Source organism: Rhinatrema bivittatum, chromosome 3 (assembly GCF_901001135.1).
Source record: "Rhinatrema bivittatum chromosome 3, aRhiBiv1.1, whole genome shotgun sequence".
NCBI classification, from domain to species: Eukaryota; Metazoa; Chordata; class Amphibia; order Gymnophiona; family Rhinatrematidae; genus Rhinatrema; species Rhinatrema bivittatum.
Window position 1 is genome coordinate 199742160 of NC_042617.1, and position 12909 is coordinate 199755068.

At 49.4% G+C, this 12909-nt stretch overlaps 1 protein-coding gene across 1 annotated transcript in view; it reads left to right on the forward strand.

Annotated features, from left to right (window-relative positions):
- Positions 1-12909, forward strand: part of SFT2D1 (SFT2 domain containing 1) — a 64546-nt gene that overhangs the window by 19391 nt on the left and 32246 nt on the right. The window contains exon 4 of the mRNA XM_029594113.1: positions 10737-10818. Within this exon, the coding sequence (XP_029449973.1) occupies positions 10737-10818 (82 nt within the window). The remainder of the gene's footprint in view (positions 1-10736; positions 10819-12909) is intronic.

Sequence of the window (12909 nt, forward strand, 5' to 3'; positions counted from 1 at the left end):
ACTCTGTAGCACTTGCAAACACCAAACACTTTTGCTTGGAATACCAACAAACAGGCAGTTGCAGTAGTCCACCAAAGACATGATAGAAGCCTGAAATGCAGAATTCCCTGTACGTACCAGGATCAGTCCAGACGGTGGGTTATGTCCCCCGTCCAGCAGATGGAGTCAGAACAGAGCTCGAGGGCACCGCCTCCTATACCAGCGCACCCTCTGCTGGAGCTCAGTATCTTTCTGACTCCAGCAGATGTGAGTTGGGGAATCAGTGCTTCCCCAGAGTGACAGATTTTGAGTTTTATTTTTTACTCCTTTGAGTCTATCCTGTCATTTCTTTTGTTGCTAACAATTTGGATCAAGTTATTGGAAAAAAAAAAAAAAAAAGTAAAAAGAGAAATTCTTTTCTTGTCAGTAATTTTGAGGAGGCGTGCTCTTGCTCTGTTCTGTCTCCTCCTGCAGCTTGCCTTTACTTACGCTTGGGGTAAGTGTTGATTTATTTCTTTTTCAGCTGTTTTGCTCTGCATTTGCCGGGACAGCCGGTTTCTGCAGTCCTCCGGCGGTCCCGCGGCCCGGCGACTTTACCTCGGGCCTGGGCGCGCCGGCAGCGGTTTTTCCCGCCGGCACCTTCGGACCAGTCGGGCGGGTTGTGTCGGCCCGCAGGCCCCCCCGCGCTACTTCTTTATTTTCGGCCCCCCCCGAGGCTCCATTGCGGCGGCATTTCTTTATTTATGCCGCGCTGGTCTCGTTGCGAGACCTGCGGCGAGGCGGGGTCTCGTCTCTCCAACGAGGGAGTCTGTCAGCACTGCCTCCCCGACGGGGAAGGCATTGCGCACGGCTCGGGTTCGCGTCCAGCGCCCCCCTCTCCGCAGCCAGGGAAGCGAGGGCCGGCCACGTTCTCGGCAATGGCGGGAACGGCGGCCATTTTAGAAGAGGAGTTCAGCGCGGACCACTCTCTGGACGAGAAGGACGCAGTTCGGGGAGCCCCCCGCCTGCACAGGGGCCCCGAGGAGGGCCTGCCTGCCCGGACTCCACAGGGGGATCCTGCCGCTGCGGCTTCCCCCGGTCTGCCGGTTTTTTTGCCGGACTTCATTCTGAAGATGCACACGGCCTATTTGCAGGGCCTGGCGGATCCGGGAGGTGCTCCCGCAGGACCTCCTGCGCCCAAGATTTCCAAGCTCGCGGTTCCCGCCCCCGGGTCCCTGGTTTCACCTGGGACGACCGCAGGAACATCAGCTTTGCCATCCCAGTCGCTTGCGGTGGGAGCGGCTTTCCCCTCGGGTTCTGATCCCTCAGACCCTCCGGATCCTGCGCATTCTGAGGGGCAGGCCGAAGGCGACGATCCGCGAGCTCTGCGCATCTTCCACAAGGAGGAATTGGAGGATTTACTGCAGCGGACCCTGAAAGAGCTCGACCTCGATCCGCCGCCGGATCCTCCGGCACCTGTGGCCCCAGCGGTTGCGACGTGCTCCAAAAAGGGGGACCCGGTTCTGGCTGCCCTCAGGCCTAGGGCTAAGGCTTTCCCGGTCCATGAGTCGTTTCTTCAGCTCCTCACCGGGGAATGGGACTTCCCGGAGGCATCTTTGAAGGTCGCCAGGGCCATGGAGAAATTGTATCCGTTGCCGGAGGATTTCCTGGATCTCGTCAGGTTTCCAAAGGTGGACTCGGCGGTCTCGGCAGTGACCAAGCGAACTACGATTCCAGTTACTGGCGGAACGGCCCTACGGGACACGCAAGACCGCAAGTTGGAGACGTTCCTCAAAAAGGTATTTGAGGTTTCGGCCTTGGGGATGCGGGCTGTCATGTGCGCTTCTTTGACCCAGAGGGCCAGTCTTCTCTGGGTACAGCAGCTCCTAACGTCGCAGCAGTTGCCGCCGGAAGAGGCTGCTCAGGCCGACAGCCTGGAATCTGCCATCGCTTATGGGGCGGATGCCCTGTATGACCTCTTTCGCGTCCTGGCCCGGTCCATGGTGTCGGTGGTGGCGGCTCGTAGACTCCTGTGGCTCCGGAATTGGTCTGCGGACCCCTCCTCCAAGTCGAGCCTAGGATCCCTTCCATTTCAGGGGAAATTCCTCTTCGGAAATGACCTGGATCAGATCATCAAGTCCCTGGGGGAAAACTCGGTGCATCGTCTACCCGAGGATCGGCAGAGACCTTACCGGTCTTTTGCCTCCACCAGAACCAGGGCTCGGGCACAGCGGCGCTACAGATCTTACCGACAGCCCAGTTCTCGTACAACTTCAAGTAGACCGCAGCAGTGGTCACGCTCCTTTCGAGGGCGGAGGCCCTCGAGGGAGGGCTCGGGGCAGGGGAATCCCCCCGCCAAATCTGCTCAATGATGCCAGACCGGCCCACTCCTCCTGCCCGCCCATCGGAGGCCGACTCACAATTCGTCGAGGAGTGGGCAAAGATTACTTCAGACCAGTGGGTCCTGGACACCATCCAATACGGTTACGCCTTGGAGTTTGTCCGCCCCCCTCGGGACAGGTTTCTCTTCTCTCCCTGCGGCTCCGACCTCAAGAGGGTGGCGGTTCAACAGACACTAGACCGGCTGCAAGCCATAGAGGCCATCGTACCCGTTCCCTTCGCAGAGGTGGGCTCGGGCCATTATTCCATCTACTTCGTAGTGCCCAAGAAGGACGGTTCATTCCGGCCCATACTGGATTTGAAGGAGGTGAACCGCTCGCTGCGGGTCAATCGGTTCCGCATGGAAACGCTACGATCCGTGATTGCCGCAGTACATCAGGGCGAGTTCCTGGCTTCCCTGGATCTGACGGAGGCGTACCTGCACATCCCGATACGTCCGGACCACAGGCGTTACCTACGCTTCAAGATTCTCGGTCAACACTTTCAGTTTCGGGCCCTACCTTTCGGACTCGCAACGGCTCCGCGGACGTTCACCAAGATCATGGTGGTAGTGGCGGCGGCACTTCGGAAGGAGGGCATACTAGTGCACCCTTACCTGGACGACTGGCTGGTGCGGGCAAAGTCTTTCTCGCATGGTCAGGCTTCGGTGACCAGGGTTTTGCAGGTGCTTCGCTCCCTGGGCTGGGTGGTGAACCTCCCCAAGAGTTTCCTCGTTCCATCTCAACGCTTGGACTTCCTGGGAGCAACCTTCGACACGCAACTGGGCATGGTGTTCCTGCGTCCGGACAAGGCTCTATCCCTGAGGGAACACATCCATCGCTTTGCGGCCTTGTCGGATCCTACAGCGTGGAATTATCTTCAGCTTCTGGGAGTAATGGCTTCCACCATCGACATGGTGCCCTGGGCGTTTGCACACCTGCGTCCACTGCAGGCGTCCCTTCTATCTCGCTGGAAACCTGTGTCTCAGGAGTATCAGGTGATTCTGCCCCTCCCTCAGCCGGCTCGGGACAGTCTGAACTGGTGGCTGGTTCCGGCTCACCTGGCCCACGGCGTCTCGCTCGAGGTTCCCTCTTGGGTAGTAGTCACAACCGACGCCAGCCTCGGGGGTTGGGGCGCCGTCTGCGGCCGCAGCGCCACACAGGGGATGTGGTCCCCGGAGGAGGCAAAGTGGCCGATCAATCGTCTGGAGACCAGAGCGGTACGTCTGGCGCTTCAGTGTTTCCTCCCCCTGGTTCGCGACAGGGAGGTACGAGTTCTCTCGGACAACGCAACGACAGTGGCTTACATCAATCGCCAAGGCGGAACGCGGAGCGCCCAGGTCTCCGCGGAAACCACGCTCTTGATGGCATGGGCGGAACTCCACCTTGTACGTCTCGCAGCCTCCCACATCGCCGGGGTGGACAACATCCAGGCGGATTACCTGAGTCGTCAGCGGTTGGACCCCGCCGAATGGTCTCTCTCCACCGAGGCGATGGACCTCCTGGTTCAGCGCTGGGGACCACCATGGGTGGACTTGATGGCTACCGCCCTCAACGCCAAGGCCCCGCGCTTCTTCAGTCGCAGAAGGGAGCGGGGCGCGGAGGGGGTAGACGCTCTAGCGTTACCGTGGCCGACAGGTCAGCTCCTCTATGTATTTCCCCCCTGGCCAATGGTGGGCAAGATCCTCCGAAGAATCAAAAACCACTGCGGTCCAGTAATCCTGGTGGCCCCGGAATGGCCGCGGAGGCCTTGGTTCGCGGATCTACTACACATGGCGGTGGACGGTCCGGTCCGTCTGAGTCACCTTCCACGGCTCCTGCACCAGGGTCCAGTATTTTTCGAGCAGGCGGCACTCTTTTGTCTTGCGGCCTGGCTTTTGAACGGCGCCGACTCCGCCGTCGGGGCTACCCGGAGGCGGTGATTTCAACGATGCTTCGGGCTCGTAAGCCCTCGACCTCGGTTGCCTACGGGCGCGTGTGGAGGGTCTTCGAGTCCTGGTGTGTCGGTCATGGGACCTGTCCGACGGAAGCCACGGTTCCCCTAATCCTTCAGTTTTTGCAGGACGGATTGGATAAGGGCCTAGCATACAATTCTCTCAGAGTACAAGTGGCGGCCCTGAATGCCCTGTTACAGACAGCGGTTTCGCTACCTCTCCAAGCGGATATCGCTCGTTTCCTAAAGGGGGTCAAGCATCTTCGGCCTCCAGTTCAAGATCCCTGCCCGTCATGGAGCCTCAACCTCGTTCTCCGGGCCCTGGCGGGCGCTCCTTTCGAGCCACTACAGGAGGCTTCCCTCAAGGACCTCACTATGAAGACGGTTTTCCTTGTGGCAATTTCTTCGGCTCGTCGCATCTCGGAACTACAGGCTCTTTCCTGAGGCGGGGGTCTCTCTACGTACTGTACCTTCCTTCCTTCCGAAGGTGGTTTCTCCCTTCCATTTGAATCAGACGGTAGATCTCCCGGCTTTTCCCCCAGGGGAAGAAAGGTCCCTTCGTCGTTTGGACGTCAAACGGGCTCTGCTCCGTTACCTGGAAGCTACCAATGATTTCCGAGTTTCCGATCACCTGTTCGTGCTCTGGTCGGGACCTAAGAAGGGCTCCTCCGCATCGAAGACAACGATTGCCCGCTGGATCAAGGGTGCCATCGCGGCATCTTATATCGGAGCTGGTCGTACGCCGCCTACCGGCGTCAGAGCTCATTCTACACGCTCACACGCCGCGTCTTGGGCGGAGTCTCGGTCCGTCTCGCCACAGGAAATCTGCCGGGCGGCGACGTGGAAGTCGTTGCATACCTTTGCTCGGCATTATCGGTTACACCTGCCGCCTTCCGCCCCTGGGCTTTTTGGCGATCAGGTTCTCCGAGCGGGGCTCTCAGGGGCCCACCCGGTTTAGGGAAGCTTGGGTACATCCCACCGTCTGGACTGATCCTGGTACGTACAGGGAAAAGAAAATTATTCCTTACCTGCTAATTTTCGTTCCTGTAGTACCATGGATCAGTCCAGACGCCCACCACTCTGGGATACTGCGCCCCTGCTCGGATTTATGTGCGTGTTTCTGTCTTCTTTCTACTTTTCCTCTGGTTCTCTATCAGAGTTGTACAGCTCCTCACAAGTTGACTAGGGCGACCTCGTTCTGGGTCTAGCCTCCTAATGGTTCTTGATGTTGATTTACGTCAGGGTTGTTTGATCCAAATTGTTTGTTTTGTGCTCTTTTGGGCTTGGTTATTCATGATACTGAGCTCCAGCAGAGGGTGCGCTGGTATAGGAGGCGGTGCCCTCGAGCTCTGTTCTGACTCCATCTGCTGGACGGGGGACATAACCCACCGTCTGGACTGATCCATGGTACTACAGGAACGAAAATTAGCAGGTAAGGAATAATTTTCTTTTACTTACCAAAGGTAGAAGCTTGTGCACGTGAACAGAGTTATAAAAAACAAAACAAACAAACCTCTCTGCACTATCAATGAAATATAAGATTCCAGATGGAATAAAGCTTCCAGCTGAATTCCTAAATCCTTCAACTTTCCCACATACTATGGAGTAGATTTTAAAAGGTGCGCACGCATGTCCACGTGCACACGCTTCCCGGCACGCACACATAAACATGCCGAATTTATAAAATTGGTGGGCTACACACGCAGGGGGGCCCTAATTTTTAAAAAGTACACACGGCAACGAGATTGGGCCTCTCCCAGTTCCCTCCCAGTCTGCTCCAATTAAGGAGCGGATTGGGAGGGAACTTTCCAACCTACCTACCTAACCTCCCGTCCCCTCTTCTCCCTGCCCCCTGTCTCTATCCTATAGAACCCTCGATTTGTTATTCTACCTTTTGCTTCTCTTCCGGAGCAGTAGTAGGCGCGCGCTTCCCCAGCACAGCGGCAAATGGCCGCTGTACAGGCTGCGTCCAGCCCCGCCCCTTTCTCTGGGCCTGGCACTTCGGCGCATAATGGGGGTTACGTGCGTGGCCAGGCCCCTTTGAAAATGCATGCGACACGCGCAAGGCCTGGCCACACACAAAACCCCTATTTTTTACGGGCATGGCCCATTGGAGTGGAGGAGTAGTTTAGTGGTTAGAGCAGCGGGTTACGAACCACGAGTTCAGGGTTAGAGTCCCACTGTTGCTCCTTGTGACCTTGGGCAAGTCACTTTACCCTCCATTGCCTCAAGTACAAACTTATGGGCCGATACAGTACAGTTAACCCTCTATTGGATGCGCGTTTTCGACGTGCTAGCGTTGCCCTTATTCAGTAAGGGGCTGAAAATGCGTGTCCAACCCCCCGAACCTAATATGCCCGCAACATGCAAATTCATGTTGATGGCCCTATTAGGTATTCCCATGCGATTCAGAAAACTAAATGTGCACAGAAAAGCAGTAAAAACTACTTTTCTGTGCACCCTCCAACTTAATATCATGGTGATATTAAGTCGGAGGTCCCGAAAGTTTCCAAAAGTAAAAATAAAAAAAAAAAATTTGAAGTTGGCCCGCGGCTGTCTGATCGAAAACCGGACGTTCAATTTTGCCGTCGTCCGGTTTCTGAACCCGTGGCTGTCAGCAGACTCGAGAACAGACGCCGGCAAAATTGAGCGTCAGCTGTCAAACCCGCTGACAGCCGCCGCTCAGGTCCAAAAGGAGGCGCTAGGGACGCGCTAGTGTCCCTAGCGCCTTCTTTTGCCTGTTTTTACCGTCGGGCCTAATTTGAATAGTGAATCGCGCGCACAGGAGAATGGCCTATGCGCGCGCCGGGAGAGTGGGCGTTTGCCCGCTCTCCCGCGGACTTTATGTATCGGGGGATACAGTAAAGTCCGCGGGAGTATTTCCCTATCTGGGGATAGGGAAATACCTTCAGTACCTGAATGTAATCCGCTTTGAAGTGCTGAAAAAGTGCAAAAAGTGGAATATAAAAATCTAAATACATTTTAAAATTCACCCGTATATGTCCAACTCATTTATCTTAAGTACCAAAGGGGATGCTACTACTTCTCCTTCATTAATGAACAGCATTTCTGTTTTTCCAGCATTCAGAGTCAAGCAACTATAACGGCCACTCTGTAAATGCCCTCAAACCACTACTTGAATCTTCATTGTATGACCAAGCTCTTGTCGGCGTACAAATAGCCTTTAATGCCTAAAGAATGTATAAGGCTTCCCAAAAGGAGCCTAAAGATATGAAACAAAAGTGGTGATAGTAGGGAAGCCTGAGGGATCCCACAATCAACCTGAATCAGTTTGGACAGCTCACACCTCACCACTACCACTGAGGACCTATTAGACGGGAGGTTTTCAAATCAACCACACCCCTACACCCCCACATGCCTACAATGCTGTAATAACATCTTGTGGTTGATGAGGTTGAAAGCGCTTGATAAATCGAACAAAATCAGAGTCTGCACCTTATCCACCATTGCCACCAGCATCATCTCTGTGCTGTGACCTTTCCTGAACACAGACCAAGCCATTCACTACTTCCAAATAGGGAGGAAAGCTGTACAGGAACCTTAGCCAGGAAATCTGTTAGCCACAGAACGATAGTTGGCACAGGATGTCGCATCCAAAGAGGGCTCTTGAAGAAAGGAGTCATCACTGTGTGTCTAAGCCCAGCTCTTAAGATAGCTCTATTGTAGAGATTAATTTACTGTTTGGCTCATCTAAGGTAATAAATCCCCAGGGTAAGATTTTATCAGGAAAGAGGCTATTAAAATGGTGCGGAATTTGACATACACACCCTATACAGGATCTCATTGTACTGTCTAGAAGAAAAAAGGGAGAGGGGATGTGATAGAAACATTCAAATATCTAGCAGGCATCAAAGTAAAAGAAGGTTGTATTTTCCAGTTAAGAAAAAAAAAAAAGCTTAAGGACAAGGGGTCATGATATAAAGCTTGAATGTGGGAGATTCAGAAATGAGGTAAAATGTCTTAACTGAGATTAACCTATCGGGGGGGAATAGCAAGTCAAAACTTTAGAATGTAAGTATTCTTGGGAAAGACAGACAGGTAGGTAAGGGCAAGAGAGAGAGAGAGAGAGATGGCAAATCCAGCAGGATCTCAGTGAGCCAGGGACAACTGGGCAGAGTGGGTGTGCCAAGAATTCCTTATTTACAAATAAAGGCTCTATTGAATATTTAGCAGGAGGGCCTGATAAAGGAACTAAAAGCATGTAAAAGGCTGCAACGGCAACAGGCCTGTCGTTGGTAATAACACTGTGACTCTCCAAGACCTGAAGAATGAAAAATATTAATTTGGTTACATGATTGTTTACTGCACACAGAATTACACCCTTGATAATATCCCTTGGTTTCTGCTTTCACTAAGGTGATATACTGGCTCCACGGTACAGCTTGAGTCATGGCCTTCACATTTACACAAAGTTGTAAATGAGAAGCAGGCACTATAGTCTATTATTTATTAGCATAAATATTAGCACTGCAAGTAGTTTTGAAAAGGTTGAAGAAAGATGATTTGGTACATAAAGTAGTGTAACTTAACTTTAGAGTCAAGTTCTTCCTTGTGGCAGGCAACTTTTAAAGGGAAATGGACTCATATCTTCCCTCAGACCTACTGGGCAGTGAAATATGACTTTCTTCAGTTTTCATAATTTGATGTGCGCTCTTAAGGGTTATGTGTGTTCTGTTTCTGTTTTGATTTTTTTCCCTTTTAAATTTTTCTCAGAGCTGTGTGAAACACTTTTTTTTTTTTTCAAACCTCCCTGCACACTGGTCTCTCCTATGTCATTTCATTTGGTTGGGATTCTCTGCTTCACTGGGCATTCCCTAAAATTACAGCTGTACAACCTAACGCAAGGTAGAGTGTGTAAATCCAGTCCTCGGGGATTTCAAACTGCTTAGATTTTTAGAATAACAAAAGTATGCAAATCAATTCAATTCTTGGACTAAGTGTATACAGATATATCTGATGAATATTAATTGTGCGTATCTTGCGAGCCATACCTGTTTGCAATCCTTCATAATGATGTTCTGAATGGATGCAGCAATTTGTTTTTGTTTGGGGTGTTTTGTTTTTTTTTAAACTGGTGCCACATGTGTGATGAAAATTAATACTAGATATATTTTTTTTCGAACCTTCTCAGTTAGGGTTTTTTCTGGATTACTATCAGCCTCCTGGAGCAATTAGCCAAGTCTCAGATGTTGGTAATTGATTAATAATCTGCATCCTCTCCTCTTTCTTTTTTTTTACCTGTATATGGAAATATTGTATTTGCTCTGTTGTAGTGAAACTCCCCTCCACTATATTGTAACTTCAGGAAATGGAGTTTAATTGCTTTTTGTTTATTATATTGTATAGAGATAATATTTCTAAATCTCCATTCTGATCCTGATTTTGCTGGGACATGCTATTGCTGTCTGTAAAATGTGAAAATTAATAAATATTAAAAAAAACAAAAACCCAAAAAACAAAACTGGTGCCACACAAGTCTGTAAGTGTATTGATTTTTAAAGGGGAAAAACTGGAAATTATAGGAGGGGCTTCCCCCAGTAGGGCTGCAAGGGTGAAGGAGTTTTTTTTGGCTCAGTCTTTGTTCAAATGTGCGTTGGTGGGTTTGCACATCTTGTGAGACAGGTTATTTCTTTTGATGCTCCTTGCTTATCATGATCTTTTTGTTTTAACCTTGGAAGAAAGCATCATTGTCCCTTTGCATTTCCTGAGAGTGCAGAAGAGTCTTCCAAATTCTTTTGACTGTAGAAATGTTTTATAAAATCCCAGGCCCCTAACCTCTGGTGGTTTGTTTTTTGTTGTTTATATAAACACAGAAACATCCAGGGAGCAATAATGGAAAATAGGAAAGCAGTGCACATGTGACACTTTAAGCATAAATGTCATTAAATAGAAAAATAGCCAATTATACATACCGTAGTCACGTTCTGTAATATTAGGTCCGTTTACTTTCCTGTTTTTAGGCTTCCATTTGTATGTTTAATAATATTGCTGCTGCAATTGTTCCACCTTCCTTGCACCTCTGTTGAAACTCTCCTTCATTGTGAAACTGTCAACACATTGCCTTTCACACAGATGTGGCTGGTGATATGATACACAGGTACCTCCAAAGGTGCTGGCATTATAACATCTCTGGAGGTCCCTGATTTTTTTTTTTTTTTTTAAATCAGTGGCACTGTATAAAACCCAGATTATTACAAAAGAGGCTTGGGTGCCCAATGACTGAAACAAGAAACAATGTCACTGTCCTTGGCGCACCAGTTTGAATTTTTTTCTGAACTCTGCTTTTATGGCTGAGAGGAGAACAGAAGTGTAAATTGTATGTGGGAGAGGTCTCATATGGGCTACTCCTAGAAATCTTTCTGATATGCTCCTAGAGTTAAGAATTTGTTCTTTATTACTGCCATTGGGTTGTCTTACTACCTTTCCCGGTTTTCTCTTTCTATTAGCACTTGTTTTCTGATGGGACCTTTGAAGCAACTGAAAAAAATGTTTGAGCCAACAAGACTGATCGCTACAGCGGTTATGCTGGTAATTCATAGCTGATTTGAGCACAGTGTCTTCATGCTTTTTTTCCTTTAGCACACCAACTCATTTTATGTATGATATAGAGTTACAGCTAATGGGCTTAGACATGAGTTCTTTGCTTAGGCTGTAGCGTACAAGTGGGTTTTATCAGTTTGTAAAAAGCAGAGGTAAAAAAAAAAATAGGGAGAGACAAATTTTTCTCCAGATTGCAAAAATGTGATATTGAGCGAGGGAAAACTCCTTACGATATCACCTTGAAGTTAGCATGAAGATTCTCATTGCTAATTTGTAGGATCTAGAAACAAGGAGCAGGCATATATGTAAAAGGAAAGGAAACAGCAGCAAAACTAAGAACACCAGTGTCCCAGCTGTTCCAGAGGAAGCAGCCTGCTGTAGGATTTTTTTTTTTCTTCGTTTCCCTTCTGGTTACTTCTTGTGTCAAAATTGCTATACATCCCTAAGGTCTCATAACTGGTGTTCGTAGAAAACTGATTCATAGTTAAAAGTTCATTAGCTATATAGTGTTACTATCTTTAAACCCTGGGCACTCGACATTGCATTCACTAAAAGTTGCATTGGAAATTGAAATTCCTATATATTTAAAGTCAGAGTCTGACACAATGTTAAAGAAGCACAAAAATTATAGTAGATTTAAAAAAAAAAAAAAATTACATTCCACCAGGCAGTGGTGTGGAGGGGCAGCCCACCAGTACCGGGCGCCTTTAGGGGCAATCGCTGAGAGAAAAAGCAACCAAAAAGACCAAAAAAATTGAAAAAACACTTCGCGTTGAAACTGAGAATGCTGTGAACTCAGGGATGAAGAGACCCGCCCCCCCTGATGTCATCACGCTCAGCGGCGAGCCGGTAAACGGCCACATTCCACCAGGCAGTGGTGTGGAGGGGCAGCCCACCAGTACCGGGCACCTTTAGGGGCAATCGCTGAGAGAAAAAGCAACCAAAAAGACCAAAAAAATTGAAAAAAACACTTCGCGCTGAAACTGAGAATGCTGTGAACTCACGGATGAAGAGACCCGCCCCCCCTGATGTCATCACGCTCAGCGGCGAGCCGGTAAACGGCCACATTCCACCAGGCAGTGGTGTGGAGGGGCAGCCCACCAGTACCGGGCACCTTTAGGGGCAATCGCTGAGAGAAAAAGCAACCAAAAAGACCAAAAAAATTGAAAAAACACTTCGCGCTGAAACTGAGAATGCTGTGAACTCACGGATGAAGAGACCCGCCCCCCCTGATGTCATCACGCTCAGCGGCGAGCCGGTAAACGGCCACATTCCACCAGGCGTCGCGTGCCGAAGGGGTGCACCAAAGGGGCACTCCCGTTTGTGCACCTCTTCGTGCAATCCTTTGTGCTATGCTTATTTTAATTCCCTTAAGTTTTCCTTTGTTAATTAACCTTTTTCATAGTGTTTAGTAATCCTTTGTTTATTAAATATGTTCAATGTATTTGACTTAGGAAACCTATTTTTCTGCATACTCTGTTTTTAATGTAAACCGGTATGATTTGTATCTGATACAAGAATGTCGGTATATAAAAATGCAAAATAAAATAAATAAAAAGATCATCAAAGGAAAATGCTGAAGGCAAATGTTACTGCTAGGTTAATTCAGCATCACTGTACAATGCAGAATTGGCATAGAAACACCTTATCCTTCGTGCAGGGAATTTGCCATTTTCATCACAAAATTTGAGCTATACCACTCCCAGACAGCAGGAGGAAGAGCTATTTTGAATGGAGCCAGTGAGATTGGGGGGAAGTCACTACGCTGAGGAAAAACCAGCGAGAACATGCGTGTGCAAGTAGCATCAATTTGAGGGAGCAGAGGAGTTGATGTGCTGCTAGAACAACTACCTACCCAAACCAAGATCCTCTGCTTCATCGTCCAAGTCCACTGTCTCTGCCGCCGCCTCCTACCCCCTAACTGCTTCCTGTTACTCCTTCCCCAAATTCTGCAGCTGTTGTCTTTTACTTTCCTCCACTCTGAGTCTTTGGAACTCTCCTCCTCACTTCAACCTTCCACCCCAATCCTGTGAACTCTACTTTTGTTAAGTGAAGAAACATAAAGGCTCTCTTTTTTTT